This window comes from Bombus impatiens, unplaced genomic scaffold (assembly GCF_000188095.3).
Source record: "Bombus impatiens unplaced genomic scaffold, BIMP_2.2 scf_0281, whole genome shotgun sequence".
Classification (NCBI taxonomy): domain Eukaryota; kingdom Metazoa; phylum Arthropoda; class Insecta; order Hymenoptera; family Apidae; genus Bombus; species Bombus impatiens.
Window position 1 is genome coordinate 1 of NT_176700.1, and position 24,445 is coordinate 24,445.

The 24,445-nt window shown below is 35.2% G+C and overlaps 2 protein-coding genes across 6 annotated transcripts; both read left to right on the plus strand.

Moving 5' to 3' along the window:
* Window positions 1-9,452: 9,452 nt before the first annotated feature.
* Window positions 9,453-17,274, plus strand: LOC100740289. Of its 5 annotated transcripts, XM_033320343.1 has the most exons (8): window positions 9,507-9,601; window positions 13,119-13,306; window positions 14,690-14,936; window positions 15,305-15,405; window positions 15,598-15,714; window positions 15,810-15,956; window positions 16,367-16,426; window positions 16,841-17,274. In XM_033320343.1, exons 1-8 carry the CDS (start codon window positions 9,555-9,557, stop codon window positions 16,999-17,001), a joined length of 1,068 nt encoding a protein of 355 aa, XP_033176234.1. In that variant the 5' UTR covers window positions 9,507-9,554; the 3' UTR covers window positions 17,002-17,274. The 5 variants fall into 5 exon arrangements, with proteins under 5 accessions (XP_024222877.1, XP_033176235.1, XP_024222878.1 ...); XM_024367109.2 differs by lacking the exons at window positions 13,119-13,306; window positions 14,690-14,936; window positions 15,305-15,405; ... (2 more) ...; window positions 16,367-16,426; window positions 16,841-17,274 and adding exons at window positions 10,046-10,295; window positions 10,677-10,780; window positions 11,058-11,174; ... (1 more) ...; window positions 11,734-11,793; window positions 12,210-12,459 and having other exon boundaries at window positions 9,453-9,601; XM_033320344.1 differs by lacking the exons at window positions 13,119-13,306; window positions 14,690-14,936; window positions 15,305-15,405 and adding exons at window positions 10,046-10,295; window positions 10,677-10,780 and having other exon boundaries at window positions 9,458-9,601.
* Window positions 17,275-20,011: 2,737 nt separating this feature from the next.
* LOC100740414 lies at window positions 20,012-24,078 on the plus strand. Its single transcript, XM_003488867.4, has 7 exons — window positions 20,012-20,192; window positions 20,759-21,005; window positions 21,348-21,451; window positions 21,956-22,075; window positions 22,171-22,320; window positions 23,176-23,235; window positions 23,604-24,078. Exons 1-7 carry the CDS (start codon window positions 20,063-20,065, stop codon window positions 23,777-23,779), a joined length of 987 nt encoding a protein of 328 aa, XP_003488915.1. The 5' UTR covers window positions 20,012-20,062; the 3' UTR covers window positions 23,780-24,078.
* Window positions 24,079-24,445: the final 367 nt, after the last annotated feature.

Here is a 24,445-nt window from a genome sequence, read left to right on the forward strand (position 1 = left end):
TGGTTCACCCGATATCTCTTAGGCCTTTCATCCACGATACTACATACCTGTTAAATCAGTGTAACCTCGATTGAACCACCCCTATTATCGTAACAGAAATCAGGGGATCGATCATTTCGTGGCGTCGATTAAAAACCAGCATATTAACGTAGACTCTCAAATGTTTTGTTAACAAATTATAACAGAAATACAAGAAGAACAGATCATCGGATCTCGTTATAATTCCGTTTCAAATTGTCCATTATTATGCAGGACTGATATCTATGGAAAATAGGATCTATTGTATTACTAATGTTTTTATTTTTGTAGTTTTTCCCTTTCAATTGCTGTAAACACGTTACGGATTCTCAGAATTAATTTCTCACGCGTCTTACGTAACTCGTATTCGATAAACTTTCTCTTTCACAGTTGTCAACAAGTGAAAATCCATTGATTACTGGCGCTCTTAGGAGCGAAGGAATTGATCCTCCTTGAACTGCGCATCGCTGAGATCGCATAACCATTATCGTACTTGTTGACCAAAGCAACAACCTCAGCGAGTAAACATTGCAGTTGGTGTAAACATATCAGATCGATATGATGTCATAATAATAATAACCGATATCATATCGAGTCGAGTGTTCTTATGCTGTATCGATAAAATGTCAACCAGTTATCATTTCATATTTTTGTTATAACGAAACATCTAAGAGCCTATGTTTACAAACAGTTTTGTTTCTTAATCTTGCAAATGAAATATGGTGATACACCTGTTGGAAAAAAACTGTGACATCCTGTACATATTAAATTGTTATAGAATTAACGCATTGATAAATATATTAACTTGCGTTTGAGTATGTATGAAGGTAGAGTATTTGACAAATTGGTTCAACGTGATGACTTGAATTATTTTGTTAGTTTCTATGTTGCACCAAGTTTGATTTTTTAAATATTCGCTGGTCTTTTTATACTGTTTTAATGTTAATTCATATTTGAGATGCATATGTATAAAAAACCTAAACGCGATCGGTACCGATCTGTAAGTATCTCACGATATAAAAAAAGATAGATCGCAAGTAGAATCGAATGCTAATCGAACAGACTCGAAACTTGACGAGCACCTTATCAGAAACTCTCTGTTCGATTGAAATTATCTTTCACCGCTATCGTTCTCAAATAATTACAAGCGTAAAAAATTTCATTTGATTTAAAAAATAAAATTTATGGGAATCTCTTTCATCGTTTATAATTCCGCGTAATTTTCCTAAATTTCTTAGAAGAAGAAGAAACAATCCACAATACGTTTCTCACTCTGTTGATTCGATAGCTCTTCGTAAAAATGTTCGATTCGTTCAAGTATCGGAGTAGTCGAAAATAAATTCTCGAAACTTTGCAAATACCATGGAATACTTCATAAATACAACGAATTCTATCAACTTCTATGAATTCCCTGAGCAACGAAGTCTGTCGCATACTACTCGAATCTTAAGAAATTGAACTTTCGAATTGGATCTGATTCGAATTTACAAATACAAATATTCGAATCTGGTCGAATTTGGTTCCATCGCTAAGCAAAAGCGGGTCGAGCATAATTTTTCGAGGCAAAGCCCTTTCGACAAGAATGCGTTTAACGTGCCATGACTTGCGAACGGTGGAGGAAACGTCTGGCGATCGGATATATGCGTTGAACGTGACGAGGAAGAGGACTGGCGAACTTGCGCGAGTTCATACAAGTTTTAGACGCGTATTTGTCATGTCTCCGGCGTTCATTGCTTTTGTTTAGTCGGCACGGAACGCATCTGCCATTTTTATAGCAGGCGTCGCGCGGTCTGCTCCGTGCAAACCGCCGTTTCAAGATGGCACAGCGACCTGCGAAACGTGATTCAAAGCATTGAACGTACGACCTCCGCATCATAATTCTCGTGAAATCGAATTGTCGGGGGTGGAGAGAACGAAAAGCGTTTTCAGATACTCGAAACAATATGCAGAGAATAATGGAGTTTTAAATAATTGGGCAAACATACAGAGAAGAGAATTTAATATTGTTATCGTACAATTAACAATGTTCCCTATTATATCCGAATAATCTCCCAACTTGAAATTACGTTGCATGAAAAAACACGTCATAACAGAGAATTTAATATTATTTCAGCATCTTTCTTCGTGTTTGTTTTAAAAGTAAGTTAGTTTTCGAAAACATTCGGGCGATCGGTATTATAGAATCGAAATGAGTCTTTTTAAATTTTTGTAAATTCGATATACATAAAGGTGAGAATAAAAGCCATCGAAGGGAAAATAGAATGAAAAAGATCAAGCGATTGATTAAAGAATAACATATCTCGTCTCGTCTCGTATCTTTTTTCAGACAACGTGGAAATCTGAAAATTCCAGCAGAAGCAATAACGCGAATGACTAGCCGTGTTCGTATGAACAACTATTGAATTTTTAGCCGTGAAATGGGAAAGTGATCTGGATCGAAAGAGAAAAATGAGAAGCGGCTGATTACGATACTGAATAATTAATTAATAAAAGAGAAAAGAGAGGAACGATTTTGCCAAACCATCGATTCAAATGGGTTTTCTTTTTCTCCTATAAAATTCACGATAAAAGAATATTTTCATTTTGAAATTCTAATCACAGTTAGTGTACCACATTCGTGTACAAACTTCCGTCGTATCGCCATCATACAAACTCTCAGCTTTCTTTTGAAAACAAAGACACCGGCTAACTCGATAAGCGTGAAACTATTCTGGATTTATCCCGGACTACACTACGCGAGATCGCTTGCTATTGACATGGGAACCCAACCCCGAAGTGGAATGTTATCGACAAACTAAGTGCATGTTCTCGTTTAACGGAAGGAAGCTATTAAAAAAGACCAAGTACACGTCAGGATACGCGTGCAACGTGTTGGCGTGAACGTCGTTAAACTAGGTAAACTTCATTTATCGGAAACGTTCATTTTGCGTGACACCAATAATATGAAACACGATAAAAGCTTCTCTCAATTTTCTACGCTTCTGTATAGATACTTTCGTAATTTTCTATTTATAAAATTATTACGATCTTTCCAAAAAAAAAAAAAAAAAAAAAAAATTTCATTTCTCCACCTGTAGCAACGATAAAGGAACCACGCATTTATTTCTGATTTATCGAAAACAAAAAAAAAAGCCACCCTACTACTCTTCAGGAGCATGTTTTTACAATGAAAATGCAAAATAAAATGCTAAAAGCCAGCGTGCACGGTGGATCGAGCTTTTTCACTAGCATGTTCTCTCGTGTTTCAAACTGACTATTTTTTAAACGCCAGAATCGGTTGCAAAATCGGCAAATCAATTTCACCACCCTCTTTCCCCCTATCAGGAAAAAAAGAAAGGAATAAAACAAGTGATCGGCAGGAACGAAGAAGGGAAAAAAGGTGGTGGTAGAAATAGGGAAAATGAGTCGCGACTCGACCGGGTCGCGTTCAAGCCGAATTGACCGAGTAAATTTAGCAGCCGTCCTCGAAATACCGAGTATCGATTTGCACGAGCGCGGTGACACGGAGAACTAATTACTTTCGCGTTTCCGTCAGCCCTCGATTTTTATTTCGATGGGTACGGTCCGTTGTAAATGTTCACTGGGATGGTTCGTATGAATACACCATCGAAAGGTCGATGATCGACGAGCGTTTCATTGCATCGCTTCTTCGTCGGAGTACATTTTTTCTCGTTCCGTTTTCCCTGTTTTTTTTCCCTCTCTCTGTTTTTTTGTTTTTGGCTTACCCGGAGAAAACGTGTTCGGAAAATGAAAACCGATTTGACGTAAAATACGTTTGAAAGTTCTGGCATGGGTTATTTGCGTTGCAAGTTTTTTGTTCCAATATGCTGTACCCTATTTCAAAGTTATCTGCTCAGAACTTTCGGATTTGTGAATCAGCGTGAAAAAGCAGACGATTTTTCATACGATTTCGAAATCGTTGATTCGCCGCGGCTGTTTCGAATTCTCCGTTAGACACGCGAACAAGAGATACACACTGTGAACTTGGAACACGATTCTCTTGAAACCCTTTCTCTTTTAATTTGCAACGCCGACTATCTTAGGAAATAACGAGCGTGTTTATGCGAAATTTTAAAAGCTCACAGCATAAAAGCAAATATATCAATGATTAACAAGAGAATCGATAGGTAAAATACAAGATATAAAATATAAAATATAAAAATTCAAATATCAGTTTAGCGATCTCTACAATTATTCGATAAATCGCAGTTATTTGTTCGCTTTTGCTATAGTTGCAAACCGTTAGATACGCGTAAGCTTCTGTACATTAATTTGCCAAGCGAAACTAGAGTGACAGTAAATTACTTGTCTGTGTAACATGCATCGTTGAGATCATACTATCGCAATGTTTATTTGACGCATCAGAGAACAGTGGCGTAATAAAGCAAGATTCTGGAAAGTTGGGCCGCTCGGATTTCGCATATTTCTACTGTTTCTCAGAGTTATCACGCGATTTCCAGCTTTAAAGCGGCTTTGTGCAGCTGCTGGTAGCGTTAAATTAAAAATGCCACCTAGTAGTTAACCAGAGGGCTGAAAGGAAACCGGCATAGTTGCGTTCGCGGAAGTTATTAGTCGGGATAAACTGTCTGAGACCAGACGTGAAATACAACGCGTTCATATAGCGCAGAGAGGCGCCGGCTAAGTCCAGCATTCTCTGAAGTTTGCAAACATGCAGACGTGTTCGTTTAATTTTCCTTTAGAATTCGACAACTGCCGAGAACGTGTATCTCGAAACCGTGTGAATGGCTGACAGACGCGAAAAACGACTCGATGATAAGAGGCCGTGTAAAGAGCGGCTCATTTTGCGGTCGACGCGCTAAATTTTCGAACAAGAAGCACGATACACATTACTTCCTGCTTTTGGTTGTTGTCCTTCAAGGATATATTATATGAAATTTCCTAAGACATAAGATATACGAGGCAATCCATCATCGGTCATAGCTCTGTACGAAGCATAAAATAACGTCGCCTTCTTATTGCGGCAACTCTTTAATTTATTTATTAATTTGCGAACGTTTCGTAGATTAGAAGGTCCGATCCAAAGGTCCTATAGACTATACATTTGTCATAATCGTCGATAATAATCGTGTAGGAGCGGTTTACGCGACATAAATAAATGTTGAGAGAGACAAGATTGGCTTGGAATGAGAGAGCAACAGCGGCGCCAGATCGGTTGTTTGTCGTGCTAATTACCATAATTTCACGGACGTGCCTTTCCTTAAGGCCATCTGTGTTAATTAACCGTGGACGTCTTTGGTGGATAAATAAATTTCAAGCGAAACAATCGCCATCCAAGGCAGTAGCCCGCGATCGATTATCGTTATTGTCCACGCGTGTACGAACAGCGAATAACAATTATTTGAAGCGGTGAGAGGGCCGACGCGCAATTACGAGTAAGCTCATTAACGGCGAAGCGCTCATTATCCGATTGCCCGATATCCATCATCAGCTTTGTACTTGCTCCTCGTTACTCTATTAAATTTTCATAACTATCTGCTGGCGGATTACGTTTCCAAACGCGACCAACCAGAAAATAACCACCTTGTGCAAGGTGTCGTTGCCGAGTCGGCAGCAAGCCGATCCTGTAGTTAAGAAAATGAACCGACGATCGTTGCCATTTGGAAAATCACGTAAGTAATGATACACTGAATTAATTTAGTCGGCTTACGGTTTTGGAAGAAAAATAAATTAGGATTCGTCTGACTAACGTAAGATATTCACGGCGAAGCTTTCACAGCCATAAATTTGGTGCTATGCTGCATCTCATAATTAGAAAACCACACCACAAGTTTTAGTTTGTATGTAGGTAGAAGATGCAAGATTCAATGAAATTTCAATTTATACGACGATATTTTAAAATTTTTGATATATGTAATTAATCAACATAATTAGCAATAAAATTCTGGCTCGATAGTAATTAAAAAGTTCTGTATCAGTCTGTCTTGCTTTTTTCGCACGTAAACGTATTATTTTCATTCGTCTAATATTCTACAGCCTATTTATTATTAGATAACTATAATAACAAGTTCCTAAGGCTATCAGAAAGAATGCTGATCTTTACTTTCTTCGTGCTATTCTTAGTATTCATACACGATTTGACGATGACCGAACTCGGTAATAATTCAATCATTGAAAAACGCGTTCTTTTGATGTTCTTAGTAGCTGTTCAAGTGACAGGAAAAGCTAAGAAGTTTATTTACAAAGACTTACTTGATGATACGCTTGAACTACTGCTCATCATTATAACTCAACCCTTACGCTGCCTGTCAATGCTGTATCTGGGTACATCGAGGGTACTCTTTCCATACACGAAACATAGAACAATAATTTCGGTTTCATACCGTGGTAAAACTATTTCTGTGCCATTTTTATACTCCATCAGCTACTATTATAAATAAGTCATGCGAGGAAATGATATAAAAGTAGGATATGGTCTAATAATATCGCAGTTGATTCTCACTGACATTAATTATGAGTATTAAATACATTGCAAGCGGATTTCACAACGAGTTTCGTTTTCACAAGATAACAGAGACTTTGTAACCTTCGAGATAACACGTATGCAAGGAAATGAGAATTATTTCTTGCAACAGAGCTCATTTGCGGTGAAACTACAGTATTGACCATAAAGTTGTACGTATTTTTGACGCAAGAAGAAATCCAAAATCTCTTAACACCGCTGGCCTTTTAAATAAAAATATCTTTCATTTAAACGAGTATTTTTATCAATTTCAATTTATAACAATTTTCATCTATTTTATTGCATCATTTTGTCCAGAATAGAAAATCACATTTTAATTGTAAATATTCTTATATGTATGTACCCTTGTTTCAATGGTATATCTGTATTTTTATTCTGCTTAGTACTTTTTACGAATTGTGAATTTGTCGAAATCGTTTGATATATTTTAGCCACGTTCCGTTTCGACAGAGAACTACAGTGAAACAAAATGTTCTTCTCCTCTGGGATGGTACAAGGCGGTCGGTTGTACTGCTGTCCGAGCGAATCTCAACGACAGATGCGCGCAATCATGCGATTGCTGTCACCTGGACAATTTATCACGGGATAAATGCTATGTGAATGGCAACGAGTATAGCATCGGGGAGATGTTAAATCGTTGGAAAACAACAAACGTTGCGACAGAAATTGTACGTGTACGCAGCACAGAGATACGTAAGTACATCAACTTCGATGATCGTAACAATTAGTGATGGGTTGACGTTTGATACGTACAAACAGATCCGAATCAAATCTAATCCTTCATAGTCTTGCTCGTGAGATAGAATTAATTCAATTTTTCTACTGAATGATTCGGAAAACTTGTAACGTTCTTCACGTAATATCAATATATTCTGTTGGAAACTGAAAATGTGTTAAGACCTGATTAAGAGTGGCATCTATGACTATAGGATTTTATTTATTAGTTTATTTAAAATGGATTAAGCAGGAAACGATGGTTATTTAACGTGAACTAAATACAATAACGTGCTATAAGTAAAACAACTAAATAGATAATTCACAACTCTCGTCACCGCGGTTCCAACGCTCTCTTTCACGCGGACCACACTCTCTCGACAACTCTAGCAACACTCTCTCGACAATGCAATTCAGACTCCCTGATTTCTCAACTCACACTGACTGTTAATTCGTTTTTCTTCCTTAGCATCCCTTTGTCTTTTCTCATAGCCCCATCACGCACGTGTTCCGCAACCGTTCGTGGCCAGGGCCACGTAGGCCTTTTTCCACGTAACTATTCGATTGAAGGAGTGACGATACATTGATGGGCTTGTCGGCATTTAGGCTTTCTACTACACATACACATGACTACTACATGACTGATACTACGTGACTGTTAGGTTACGGGTATTTATGTGAATTTATATTAGGTTGTCCAAAAGTTTCTTTCGTTTCATAAGGTGATAATAGATGAACAACAATTACTTTATTGAATTAGGTATGATCCATTTCGTTATATTTCTATTATTATGTTCGTGCATAATTCAAGAAACTAGTATAAAACAAAAAACATTGTGCGTCTATTATTTCCTTATAGAACGAAAGAAGCTTTTCGGACAACCTAATACTTTTACGAATGTAATTGAAAAGACGAAACTTAGAAAGTTTCCTGTTTTTCATTGTGTTTCTAGAGATAGAACCACGTGCGATTTGTAGCATCGACGACGAGTTTATGTTGCCGGACAGTACTTCAGCCCACGATCTAATCCGAAACTGTTGTGTTTTTGCCTGGATCGATACACAGGTATAATATAAAAGATAATATGAATTGTTTTATAATGAAACTTAATCCTATGTTCATTTTCAGATTGGTTTCAACTCAAATGGATATAATCGTGACAATTGTGACTTGGTGGAGTACTAACGAAGTTTCAAAATGTGTTTTGTGGTACACTGTGCATTCAGAAATAGCTTCAATGTTTGTTTAAGTACTTCCGTCAGCTGTAATCGTAGAAAAAATTATTATTTTCTGTGAGAATATACATATTTTCGTCCTACACATGGTACCAGAGGTGCATGGAAGATCATAAAAATTGAAGAAACAGGGGGGAACGTGTTAGACCTAAAAGGACTAGAGCATTTTCGTTTGAGGCTCTGTTTTCGAGAAAATCGACTTTGAATTTTCGCTGGGTACGCGTGCACTTTATCGCGTCTCGTTATAACAGATCTCACTGTAGATCGTAGTCTCGATAGAAAAATTAAAAAAAAAATTTTTATTCTATATTTTCACCCCCTTTCCGCTTGTACCACCAGTTACCAACCACCCTGTATATTACTATCATCATCGTTGAACCCTGTTACTGTTACTTGCCTAATATTCTGCGAAGGACAGCACTTGGATAACTTGATGATTTCATAACGTAAAATAAAACATATTGACAAGTTAGAAAATTAGAATGCCGCAATGCAAAATGGTTCATAAACCGGTACACTCTACTCGCGGCTTTCGTATTTCAATAAATTGAAATCTTATAATGTATCATATTTGGTAATAAATTATCGATGTACACAGATGCTTGAGATCATTCATTGAAAAATTGTTAGTGCATCCCTCTATTAATGTTATGATAATGTAAAGTGTATTGATATTGCCGAAGAACGAGAGTCGACACAATTATTTACGACGTCGACCTTAACAATGGTTTTCAAACTCATTGAAATACCCGATTTCCACCACATCCTACGTAATTACTAATACAATCTTAACCTGATAGCGATTAACAATTTTTGTACAAGTCTGCCTGATACTTTTCATTGATAAACAATTTTATTTTCATTTCGAATATAAATACAACGACGTATTTCACTTGATAAACCATAATGATTAGTTCTTAAGTCCATTGAGAAGAACGCTGACCTAGGTAACCCCACTCCCTTCCAGAGTTCCAGCTATTCCTGCTATACATTCGCGATCAGAACTACGTATAAAAGACGAAAGACGATCGCATTAGACTTTGTGCAAAGTTCACGATTTGACGATGGCAGGGCTCGGTAATAAACGGTATTCGATCATTCAAACATGTGTTCTTCTCACGTTCTTAATCGCCGTTCAAGTAACAGGACAAGGTAAGGAGTTTATCTTCAAAGGCTCTTTTATTAAGTACATTTATTAAGCCCTAAACGCTCTTCACAGAGGGTTACATAGCACTTGCAAAGAGTTGTTTGGTAATACGCTTAAACTATTGATCTCCATTATAACTTAAGTAGTTATCATTAACTTGGTTATCATTAACCCTTACGCTGTCAAGCAACGAGATACCTGTTCCACGCAACAGGGAATTAAAAGTCTTTTAAAACGTCTTTTTATTTAAATAAGAAATTTCCATTAATTTCATCGGATCGATTTATACAGCGCAAAAGATGAAATTTTTATTAAATATGCGATTCTTTTATATTTATTATTGCTCGGAATGGTATGTTGGGATTTTTATTCTGCTCATTTCACTAGTTTTTACCATAGTGAACCGGCGAGTTTCTCGTAATCGTATCGTTCATCTTGGCGAAGTTTAGTTTCCGAAGAGAACTGCAGCGAGATAAAGTGTCCCGGTCCTCTGAGATATTACAAGGCGCTTGGTTGCACTCCTATTTACGTGAATCCCAACGACAATTGCGCGGAAGCGTACGATTGCAGTCACCTGGACAATTGGTCACGGGATAAATGCTATGTGAATGGCCACGAATACAGTGTCGGAGAGACGTTGAGACCTGAGGATAGCAATCCTTGCGACAGAAATTGCACGTGTACACACTCCAACAATGAGTAAATACTTACATTTTAGATTCGACGATCGTAGCAATTAGTGATGGATTAAAGTTGAATATGTAACGATAAATCCGAATTGCATCTAACTTAGCATAGTCGTTCTCACAAGATATAGTATTTCAATCTTTGTAATGGGTGATTGACAAAACCCGTAATGTTTTTCACAATATCGATATCGGTATATTCTGTTGGAATCTTTCTATGTATTAGTATTCGACGACTATATAGTACTACGTATAAATTATACGTAGTAGCGCGTGAAAGGATTTAAACTTTTACAGAAGTCCTTTATGAATATGCTATGTGCCTTATACGAATTATTCTCTTTATCAACACGCGTTGAAATTAACAAAAAGGTTATTTCTATTGCGTGAACAGTGCCAATTTCGCATGTGCGAAGAGAAAAACTTGCGATCGTGCAGAAGAAGAAAGTTGTTTGTATAGAAGAATCCATGGTATTTGTTGCGATGATCCATTTTGTGGTGAGTAAAGAAAATTCAATAAATTAGGATCGTGATGAGAGAGATTAAACAATTTTGAGAGTATTGGGTACTTTACATTATCTCAAAAGTATAATTCGTTTTCCACAAATTATTGTTTAATGTTAGAAGCAAACCCTGTTTCCTTTGGATAATTTAATAGTATAACATGTCGGATATAATACAAATATTTATGCAAATTTATATTATCGCGAATATAATTGAAAAGATGGAGGCTACGGAGTTATTATGTAGCTTTGACTGTATTTTTTTATCATAGATATAGGAAAATCAGATGCGATTTGTAATGTTGACGGAAAAGTATATCGGGCCGGACAGTTCTTCAATCCAAACTCTAATCCGGAACTGATGTGTGTCTGCTTGGATGGATACACAGGTATAATATGAACGAGAAATTAAAATGTCTATGATAAAGTAATTGATATTTGCTGTATAATTCAGAATTTATTTATATTCTGTTTTAGGTGAAAATATCGAGCCCTTCTGTCAAGAAATGAAGCATGATCCTTGCTCTCCTATGTTCGCGGACGATGCTGACAAAGTTCATGACAAATATACACCCATCTGGTTTACGCGTGCAAATTTTATTTGTCCAATACCTTTTTACAGATACCGTAAGTTCACAATAAGAAACACGTGTTTAACCCTTCGACGGTTTTTGGATTTTTTATCGAATTATGTTTTCCTAAAGATAGAAGATTTCACAAGTCTGAGGATAACATGCTGAATGTTTGATTAAAATCAATTGATAACATTAACAATCTTTTTTCAAATTCATTTTTATCAAATTTTCTTCAAGTCTCGATTGACACGAGACCTGAGACTCGGATAGAAAAATACAAATATCGCGACAGAGTTAAATCGTTATTTTCTGGAGGAAGTATTAATTTCCTTTAAAAGAAATGTACTTTATAGTATTAACTGTGTTTTCGTAGCGGAATCAAGCGACGCCATTATTCGTAAACGCGACAGCACTTCGTCCGTTTCTGAGAAAGGTACGTGACGTTGAGAGTAATGTGTTTTAACTTGTAACATAACAATACCAGAGGTTCTGAATACTGATCGGAATATGTTAAATTTACTTCGAATTCTGTACGAGACGTAATCGAAGATGTTTTTGGGCTTATCGAAATAGAACTATTTGAACTGAAACGTAATAAACGAAGGGACAAATTTTTATTATTTACTAAATTATTTATTTGGATTAATTAGTTTCGCGGACAGAAAATACAAAAATACATATCAATAAATATACTATTCTATGTGCAATTATAATTTGTTAATCTGACAGCTAACGATTGAAACAGAAAACGTTTAATAATTAAAACAGTTCAACAGCTAACATTCTATCGTAAAACCTGCGATAAACAGGATAGCTAACGATAGTAATTCTACCATATTACCCTCACAGGAAACAGAATGTGCCGGCATGGTAATGTTATGATGCACATAGGCGACGAATTGAGCTTGGACCAACCATCAAATCACATGGTTAATCATCCCCTTGTAACATGCGTGTGCGAGGTGCCTCCAGTTGTGACGTGTAAGAAAGTTCAAGAGCAAGTGTTTCATTTTGTTAGTGATCTATAGAATTGCCAAACGAAAAATAAATATATATGTATATATGCATATACGTATGTATGTACGTATTATTATTTTAATCGCTGAATTATTTTTTACTGTCATTCGTCCAATATTTTGTAATGAATCGCATTTGAATAACGTGCAGATGTTATAACGTGAAGTAAGATGCTTTAGTTTATTAGAAAATTAGGACGTTCCAATGGTTTATTGGAATGATTCATAGATCGACATACTTTATCAAAGGCTTGTGTATTTGAATAAATCAAGGAAACTGACATTTTTAAAAATCTCTTCCCTCCACAATGAGTGTACGGTGTTTGGTAATAAATTACCAATACAAATACTTGAGATCAATTATTCAAGAATGTTCAATGCACTCCGCTATTGGCAGCGTGATAATGTAATGTGTATTAACGTTGCCAAAGAACAACGTACGTAACAAGTTCAAGCGTGCGATCGACGTAATTATTTTGGACGTCGACCTCGAAAACAGACTCCAAAATCATTGAAATTCATGAGGTGCGTCACATTCTATACATGTATTTACTAACACAATTCTTACCTGGCTGCGGTTACAAATTTTTGTGTAAGACTGCCTTACTACTTTCGCTGATAAACATTTTATTTTTTTTTATCTAATATTCAGTGACGCATTTCAGTTGATTAACTATAACAAGTACTTCTTAAGTTTATGGAAAAGAACGTCGACCGCGGTAATATCCACTCCCTTCCATAGTTCGAGCTATTCCTGGTATACATTCACGGCCAAAGCTACATATAAAAGACGGAAGGCGGTGGTGACGGGAGAATACGCGTGCGGAGTTCACGATCTGACGATGGCTATATTTGATAATAATTCAAGTTCAATCATTGGAAAATGCGTTCTTCTGATGTTCCTAATAATTGTTCAAGTGACAGGACAAGGTAAGAAGTTTATTTATAAAAAATAATCTGATACACTTCGTACCACTGATTGTCATAATGATTTAAGCCTTATATATTGCCTAGCAACGGGATACTTTGAGCGAATTCTTTCCAGACACGAAATATAGAACGATAATTTTAATATCATATTTCTCCGAAACTGGTAGTTTTCTATTTTGTAGTAAATCGATGTAGTAGATCGATTTTGAAATTAATTGCTACTGTTATGAATTTCATTGCAATCAAATTTGACTACGATTTATCTTGTCGTTATGTAGCAAAAGATGTTGATCATTTCACTCGTAGTTTCCAAGAGATTCGCATATTTGTAAATAAAACGAACACACTTGTACTTCGTTATAATCGCGTACGCATAATACGTAGAAATAACGAATTTACGAGACTTTAGCACATGATCGTTTGCACTTGATTATCATGTTATCTTACATCATTCGATGAAAATATACAAGAGGTTCGCATAAATACTCGATAACTGATAACATGTCGTTAAGAGGACGGTCAAAATGCATGTGTAAATTAAAATAAGTTTGATACAGTAGATATACGAACTTGTCGAAGAAGTACGTCCTCACCACCTACGATTTTTCGTTCAATTAATAGCAGCAGTTCATGTTCATACATGAGGATTCCACGAAACATTTACTCTCAAATGCAGAGTGCCTCGTTTAAATCTACCCACGCATTATCATCTCGTAAACTATTCATTATTCGACAAAACATTTCAAGTACAATTTACTTCGTTTCAAGAGCGCTATCTTTCGATGGTTGAACATTTTATCTCAGTGGACGTACCTTAGATTTCAAGGTGATCTTTTTATACATTAACCGATGCAGTTTTTAATTAAAACTGCAGTATATAAGACAAGGAAAACAAAAATAAGGAACGTAGTATATCTTCTTTCCTTGTTTTTCATCTTATTGTTAGACGTTCAAATAAGCGAATTTTCATTTACGGTAATTCAGATAATAGGATCTCAGATAAAGTTCAATTAATCAGACACTACTAAAATTTCGATTACATAAATAAAGTTCACATAAACGAAGTTCCATTCTATCGCACTGTGCCATAAAACTAACATATATGTACATATATATGTATACATTTACAGTAAGATTTTACGCTCTTTGGCGTGACAGAGATTTCTATTAATTTAATTTTATTTTTTATTTTAATTTTACCACTCTATACAACACGGAAACCCAGTAAATTTTTATTCTTAGTATTTTACTTGTATATTATTGTTTAAAAAATATATATGTATAAGGAGTTTTATTTTGTTTGCTGCAACATTTTTCACCTGCGCGAATCAATGAATTCCTGGTAATTATTTCGCTTACTCTGGTCATGGTTCGTTAATAAAGAGGACTGCAATGAAGCAAATTGTCCTGGTCAATTGATTGTGAGACATTACAAGGGGATTGGTTGTACTCCTATTTACGCGAATCCTAACGATTGTTGCGCGGAAGCATACGATTGTAGTCACCTGGACAATTTGTCACGGGATAAATGCTATGTGAATGGCCACGAATACAGTGTCGGGGAGATGCTGAATCCCGAGGACACCAATCCTTGCGATAGGAATTGTATGTGTACACAGTTCGAAAATACGTAAGTACATTAGCTTTGATGATCGTAACAATTACTATTGGGTGCAAGTTCAATACGTGCAGACAGATCCAAATCAAATCTAATCCTTCATACGGCCTTGCTCATAAGACATAGTAGTTCAACTTTTGTATCGAGTGATTCGGACAATTCACAACGTTATTCACACTATCAATATATTCTGTTGGGATCTGTATATGCATTAGTACTTTTAATGGTTACATACCGCAAGTCATGAGCATTCGAATTATGACAAAAATCATTTATGAATATATTTGATATGTCTTGTGGGAATCATTTGAAATTTCATTAACACGCATTACTGGAACTAAATAAGATTAACTAAAAGAATATTTTTATTGCGTGAACAGTGCCTTTTTCCAATGCGAGCAATTAAGAAGTTGTTTTGGTATAGAGGAAAGATGTTCATACAGGAGGATACATGGTCTTTGTTGTGGATTTCCATTTTGCAGTGAGTAAATTAAACACAATAAATTACGATTGCGATAAGGAAAATATCTACATTTAAAAGCACGCCCAATTTTCTTTAAGTAATTCAGTAATATGATTGTTAGACTGTGAATATTCATGTAAATTCATATTCTTATGAATATCACTGAAAAGATGGAATATAAAGATCTATGGTTCTGATTGCGTTTTCTAGATGAAGAAGGAGATAATACAACTTGTAACGTCAATGGTAAAGTTTATAAGGCCGGGGAGTTCTTCTATCCAAACGCTAATCCAAAGTTGTTGTGTCTTTGCATGGAGGGATACACAGGTATAATATGAAAGAAAAGCTGAAATGTGTGTAACGAAGTAATTGGTATCTAATTTATCAGTAAAAAAATGAGATATAATTAAATTTTCGTTTAGGTCAGAATATCGAGCCTTTCTGTCAGCAACTGAACCGTGATCCGTGCTCTGCTCTGTTCGATGTAGCTGCTGCCCAAGTTCATGACAAGTCGATACCTGTGTTTTTCCTGTTTAATCATTTTTGTCCTATAACCTTTTATAGATATCGTAAGTGGTCACGTGTTTTTCAGCCTTCTACGTTTTGGTCGATTATTTTTTACCGAATCATGTCTTTGTAATGTTAGAAAATTTCATAAATCTTAAGCTAGAGTAAATTAACAATATTTTTAAAGCATTATTTAAAAGTCTCCTTAACAAGCATATTTTTAAAGTCTTTTAATTTCATTTTCGACCGAGTCTTTTAATTTCATTTTCGACCGAGTCTTATCTCTCTATCGTTAGAGAACGTTTTAAATCAAATTGATGTGAAACGAAAAGTCTTTTTATCGATTCATAGGAAACCTAAATTAAGATGCAAAAATTCAAGTACCACGGCAGAGTTAAATCGTTATTTTCTGAAAGAAACATTAATTTTCCCTATGATAAATGTATTTCTAGAATTAATTTTGTTTTTGCAGCAAGTCCAAACGACACCGTTATTTCTAAACATGACAGCACTACATCAGTCCCTGCAGAAGGTACACGACGTTGAAAATAATGTGCTTCAACGTGTAACATTATCTTTCATGCTTCCTTATTTGAAATTCTCAAAATAACATTACATAATAAGATTCACTAATTCTCTAGTTTATCATTATAAAAGTTTTAATTTGACTGATCTATCTACCTTTCAGTATCAATATGAAGCAAGTTCTATATAGGAGTTCATAGCTAATCTTTTCGCGTAATCTCGTCAATAAAGTCATCATCGTAAAATAATCAGCTGATCATTCAGTACGAACGTTTAATACCATCGTCGGCGAAAATCCAGGAAAAGAAGAAAACTCAATCTATCCTATTCAGTATCCTTCCATGATCATTTAGATACTCGCCTAATTTACTTTACTAACAAGACAATTAACGATACCAATTCCATCATATTGATCTTACAGGAAAGGTAATGTGCCGGCACGGTAATCTGACGCTGCACATAGGCGAGGAATTGAGCAATGTACAACCAATCGAGGTTTGGTCTGCCGGCATGAAATGCGTTTGCGAGGTGCCTCCATATTTGACGTGCTACACGACAACGGCATCGTCAGAAGAAGACTAAAGTCGAGATCATTGTTAAACGTAAACTATCTATCTAACTGCTTTAGTTCTTGGACATGTTATCGTTATCTGGCTAATTCTCGAAAGCTATCGCGTTTAAATAATTTGTTGATTTTATGATGTGAAATAAAACGCATTAGTAAGTTAAAAAATCAGAATGTTTCAGTGATTAGTAGAATAGCTGGTAAATCGATATAATCTACCAAAAGCTGTTGTATTTTACTAAATCGTAGCAGCTGAAATTTTGTTTTCTTAATAAATTACCGATATAGATGCTTCATACTCATTCATTCAAGAATTTTTAATTCATTAATGGTATCTAATCTGTATTAATGTCGCCAAAGAACAACAACGCACGTAATAAATCAGAGACAAATAAACAGAGATTCCAAAATCGTAGAAATCCGCGTGGTGCGCCATACTCTGCATAATTACCAACACAATCCCAGCGATTGTGATAGTGATTAAACATTTCTATACAAGCATGCGCTATTTCCTTCACTGATAAACATTTTATCCACTGATAAGCATTCATTTAATATTCACAATATTCTATAACATATTTTAGTTGAATAACTAGACTAAACAGTCCTTTAGCTCATAAAAAATATACTGGTCTAGGTAATATCTCTGTTCCACGGTTCCATCTATTCGTGATATTCATCCACTGTCGAAGCTCCATACAAAAGACGAAAGACGATCGCGATAAGAGAATACGTGTGCAGAGTGCATGATCTAACGATGCTGGGCTCGAAAATAATTCACGAAGTAAGAAGTTTATTTAGGAAAATTATCTCGCTGATATACTTGGTACCATCGATTACCATAATGACTTAACCCTTATGTTGTGCAGCAGGGAGGTACCTAGGTACTTTGAGCATGTTCTATCCATACATTAAATAATATAATATAATATGATAATTTTAGTTTCATACTTTTCTTGTTTTTCATTTCTGTAACTCATCTGTTCTGTAATTCATACAGTTATAAAGAATTCGTGTCAAAATATTATATGAAAGAACAATATATCGATGCACGTCGATCATGAAAGTAATTCTCACTGATACGAGTTATGAAAATTGAATTCGCTGCAAACGGATTTTACTACGAAATTTCTGCTTGTCGTAAGATAATAAGATATTTTTAATCTCTCCTTCCGAGATATTCGAACATTTCCAAATAAATTGAACAGACTGTTTATGATTATAATTGCGTATACGTAATATACACAAATAACGAATTTGCTAGGTTTTTCCACACGATTGTACATACTTGATTACCATGTTATTTTAATACATCGTTTCATGAAAATAGACACGAGGTTCGTGTAAATATTTGATAATTGATAAGGCGTTGTTTGATGAATTGGAAAATATTACACTGCGCGATAAGTTTCACGTACACATTTACGTGCTTCCATTTATAACAAGATTTTACAAGTATTTGCAACGTGATGGAAATTTCAAATGACTTTGAAATGGTAGCGTGGTATTTTTTTACCTAAACAAGTAATTTTCATGAATCTTTCTTCTAAGTATCTTTTATATACGCTATTGTTTAACAGATACACAAGGATTTTTATCCTCTTTGTTTCACCTTTTTTGTGAATTTCTAATCGTATCGTCCACTTCGGACACGTTTCGTTCATAAAGAGGATCGCAATGAAACAAAATGTCCCGATCCACTGATTGTCAGACATTATAAGCCATCCGATTGTCAGAATTTCTATTTACGCGAATATCAAGGAAATTTGATGTAATACGACGTTAAGTCAGATGTTTACCATAACTTTAGCGTTGTCAACAAATTGTAATAGTAGAAATTATCAAAGAGTCACTTCAACATTTTTACATGGAATTGTACATTGGATCTCGTATCCGTCGTACGTTTATTTGTGTTTATAATAAGTGTTTAAATAACACGACGCTTCTCGCGCCTTTCAGTAAATGAAATGATTTCGATGTGTAGAAGCAAATAAACTTGGTGCATTTACTTCTCTATATGCACGTATTATTTTATCTCGAAGTTCTTCCATAAAGTTTGCTGTTTTGTCGTAAACAATGGCTTGAAAATATACCCATAAGAACAAATCTACTGGAGAAAAATCTATACGGAAGAACGCATGGTCTATGTTGCGCAATTTGTTTACTGACAAATCCGTTTACTGAAGAATCTGTTTACAGATCCATCTGTTTATCGTACAATTTTCATATTAGATAGATGTTTCAAGTAAAATTTCATAGCGAATCTTTTCGTATAATCTTGCCAATCAAATTCGTATCATCAATGAAATTAATACTCTTTTCGGCAAAAATCCAGATATAGAATGAAATTCGATTCTTACCAATTTTCTTCCTCGTTTATTAGACACGCACTTAATGTACTTTACTAACGACACATTTAACGATGGTAACTCCATCACAGAGAAGACAAAATGTGACGATACGCTAATCGGACGATGAATATAGACAACGTAGGAAACTTGGAACAACTATGTTGACTTGGTCTGGTAATGTAGAAAGCGTGTGCAAGTTACCCCCGTTGTTGATACACAAGACCACTTCTTAAAATTTGGTAAAAAATTATCAATACACATGCGTGAATATTTCAGGTCATTCGTCGAAGAATTTTTAATATATTCCTTCATCAGTGTTGTCATGATGTACGTAATGTGTATGAATATTAACGAAGAACAACCAAGTCCGTAACAAGTTGAAGCGTGCGATCGACACATTTACTTTGGACTCCGACATTAACAATACACTCGAAAATCCTTGACATCCGTGAGGTGCGCGACGCTCTACAGGCATAATTACCACCACTATCTTACTCTGACTGTGATTAAAAATTTCTGTGTAAGTCTGCGTTACTTTCTTCGATAATAAACGTTTTATTTTCATTTATCTAATATTTTGTGACGTAATTCAGTTGATTAACAGTAATAACAAGTTCTTCGGCTCATTAAGAAGAATGCTGACTTAGGTAATATCCACTCCCTTCCATAGTACCAGCTATTTCAGCTATTTATTCACGTCGAAGCTGCATATAAAAGGCGGGCGGTGATGGTGCCAGAAGAATACGCGTGTAGAGTTCACGATCTGAAGATGGCCGGGCTCGGTAATAATTCGCGTTCAATCATTGGAAAATGCGTTCTTCTGATGTTCCTAGTAGCTGTTCAAGTGACAGGAGAAGGTAAGAAATTTATTTACGAAATGTATCTTAGCGATATACTTCGTACCGATGGTTATTATAATGGTTTGATTCTTATGTCGGCCAGCAACGGTGTATCTTGGTTCTTGTACGGTATTCTTCTCATATGCAAAATATAGAAGGATAATTTATTCTTGCGCACAGGAATATTGTTTGAAAAATGTGTGATTTCTGCGCAAGATAGTTTTACGCTTTGTTATCGTGTTATATAAATCGTTACTTTACATCGTCCGATGAAAATATACAGGAGGTTCGTGTAAATACTTGAAATGTGAATTGAAATTTATATATAGCGCACTGTGCGAAAAATTTCACATAACACGTCTGCATAGATGATACGATTTTGCGTATTTGTGTATTTCGTTCGAGTAAAACGACAAATTTTCATCGATCTAATTGCATCGTTTTGTAAAAAATGTAAGAAGCTATTAAATTCCTATGCTAAGTATATTTTATACGTATTACTTTTATTCTGCTTGTTTCGCTGGGCAAATCAGTGAACTTCTTCTAATTATTTCGTTCACTTTCTTCATGTTTCATTGATAAAGAGAACTGCAATGAAGTAAATTGTCCCGGTGAACTGATTGTGAGATATTACAAGGGGATTGGCTGTACTCCTATTTACGCGAATCCCAACGACTGTTGTGCGGAAGCATACAATTGCAGTCATCTGAACAATTTGTCACGGGATAAATGCTATGTGAATGGCAACGAATACAGTGTCGGAGAGACGTTGAGACCTGAGGATAGCAATCCTTGCGACAGGAATTGCACATGTACGATGTTCAGAGATACGTAAGTACATTAGCTTTGGCGATCCTTACGATCAGTGATTGGTTCAAGTTCAATGTACATCAAATAAATCTGAATCGAATCTAATCCTTCATAATCCTGTTTATCAGATATAATAATTCGATCTTTGTATTGGGTTATTCGGAAAATCCACGATGTTATTCACACTATAAATATATTCTGTTGGGATCTGTATATGTATTAGTACTTTTAATGGTTACATACCGTAAGTTATGAGAGTATTCGAACTATGAGAAAAATTGTTTGTGAATATATTATCATTTGAAAATCCATGAACACGCACTACTTACTGGAACTAAAAGAATACTTTTATTATGTGAGCAGTGCCTTTTTCCAATGCGAGAGATTAAACGATTGTAATAGTACTGAGGCAAAGGGTTGTTTGTACAGAAGAACACATGGTCTTTGTTGCGAAGATTCATTTTGCGGTGAGTAAACTAAATACAATAAATTAAGATTGTAATAAGAAAGATCAAATATGTTTAAAAGTATTGGTATTAACATAATTTGTAATCCATTTTATGCTGGTCGTTGTTTCAAAGCAAATTCTATTTTCTTTGAATAATGAAGCAGGACAGCGGTTCTCAACTCGTGGCCATGAAGTTCTCACACATGCAAATTATTGCTGTTTTATTCGAATAAAAAGTATTTGGCATGTGCATTTACTCGTAATAGAACTCTTCTCTATGAATTTGATAGTTGTTAATGTACAATTGACGAGTGTTTTAAATATACATGTGCATTTGGCACGTTACGGATTGAGATTTTGATAACAAAGAATCATTTACAGGGGGTCAATGATAAACAAAAGGTTGCGAACCGCTGCAGCAGTAGAATAGTTGCACTGCGGATACTTATGCAAATTCATATTCTTATGAATATCACTGAAAAGACGGAATGTAAAGATCTCTGGTTTTGATTGTGTTTTTTAGATATGGAAGAAACAGATAATACAACTTGTACCGTTGACGGTAAAGTTTATGAGGCCGGGGAGTTCTTCTATCCAAACGCTAATCCAAAGTTGTTGTGTCTCTGCATGGAGGGATACACAGGTATAACACGAAAGAAAAGCTGAAATGTGTGCAACGAAGTAATTGGTATCTAATTTATCAGTAAAAAAATGAAACATAATTAAATGTTCTTTTAGGTGAGAATATCGAGCCTTACTGTCAGCAATTGAACCGTGATCCGTGCTCTGCTCTGTTCACGGGTGCTGCTGCCCAAGTTCATGACAAGTGGTTACCTCTGTTTCTTATATTACCAACATATCATTGCTATCAACCTGTATATACGGGCCGTAAGTTCACAATTGGAAACACGTGTTTAATCCTTCCGCGTTTTCTGCATCAGAAGTATTAATTTTCTATAAAATGTTTCCTAGACGACTAATTAGTTGTAAAAAAAAATGAGTTTTGGAAGTTACAATACTAGCTACCGTCTAATAATTGAACTGAGTGCCATTTACTGAGAAAATTTGGGAGATAGCGTCCAAGTCCGTCATAAGCAGCTCCGAAAATAGTTACGAATGATATATTTTCGTAATTTTTGTTTACTTTTCGGAATTGTCAAGATAAATGCAAACAAATGTAATAACTAGAATTGGGATAATGCTCGGGTTTCAATTACGATGGTGGACGTGAAACATTTTTTTATTTTTCTATCCTACCAGATGCTGAAATTGCGTTTGGGTAATTAAAAAATAATTATAATTAAAAAAATAAAGCTTTAGAATTATTACGCAGATAGAGAAAGTATGTTATGAATTGAAATTTGAAACAGTGAGAAACATTCTATTAATTAAAATTTCTATTAAGTAAGATTTCCCAGATTAGTAGAAAAATTAGAAAAACATTAGCGTGCGTGGATACATAAAATCATATATGGTGAACAAAAATTATTTCACTTATATGTACTTAGAAAAAAGCCAAAATGTACAAATAATTAGAAAAAAGTATCATTTGTACCCATTTTCAAAGCTGCTTATGGGCAGACTTCGACGTCATTTTTCTGGTCGATACCAAATTTTCCGAATTCAGTTATTAAGAGATAAAGTACTATAACTTCCAACAGTTATCTTTCTCAAGTAATTATTCATTTCGAAAACTTCCTCGTAAGAGAAACCTATGTTACAGAATCAATTTTGTTTTTGCAGCGGACTTAAAGAACGTCGATATCGAGGAATTTAACAACGTTATGTCGGTTTCTGCGGGAGGTAAGTGGCTTTGAGAATGTGCTTCAACCTGTAACGTCATTTCTAATGTCTCCCTACCTGCATTTCTCGAAATGATATTCAAATAGGATTCATCGATTCCGTATTTCATCATCATCATAGAAATTTGAACTTGACCAATCTGTTTATCATTCAGTTTTCATATCAGACAGATCTGATGTAGAATTTCATAGCATAGACACGAGGTGATCATTTAATACGATTATTTAATGCTGTTGGCAAAAATCAAAGAATTAAACGCAGCTCGTTGACACTTCCTTGGCATTTGGTACTCGTCTCACTTATTTTACTGTGAAGTTATTATGTGAATGCAATCAATGATGTTAATTCTATTATATTGGTTTTTACAGAAACCAAAACGTGCCGATTTTATAATGATACGAAGCGCGTAGGTGAGGAATTTGAGCCAGAACCGGTCGACATGTGGACGGTCGACTTGAAATGTAAATGCGAGGTGCCTCCATTTGTAACGTGTCAGAGGTCAATGGCAGTGCCAGTAGATGATGGAAGTCGAGAGAATTTTTAAACGTAAACTATCCATCTAACTGCTTTAGTTCTGGAACATGTTATTGTTATCTGACTAATTTTTGAAAGCTATCGCGATTAAATAATTTGTTGATTTTATGATGTAAAATAAAATACATTAGTAAGTTAAAAAATTAGAACGTTTCAATAATTAGTAGAATAGCTCGTAAATCGATATAATCTACCAGAAGCTATATTTGTATTTTACTAAATCGTAGCAGTTGAAATTTTTTAAATACACTTTGTTACTGAAAGAAAGGAACGTGTGGCATTTGGTAATAAATTGCTTTCTTTATTAAATTTGCATTTCTTTATTACCCTAACTATGCCTATTAATGATATAGTTTATCAACCAATCTTTGACAACGAAAGGATAATAAACGATAGAATGAGACTCGTTTTACGACGCGTCGTGCCAGCTTTGATATAAACTTGTAATGTTTGCATAATTAATATGATTATCCGGTATTTCATTGCTCGAAATTGAAAAACTTTCTGTTCTTTAAAGGAGCCATCTTTTCATCCTGGAGAAACACCTTCTATCAATCTGTGTTATATCTTGAAAACCATATTTCAGAAAGTTCTTAAGCTTCTTAAGTCTTTGTATCGCGCGCGCATTCGAACGAAGTTTTAAATCATAGATAAGAGAGAAAGATATATATATATA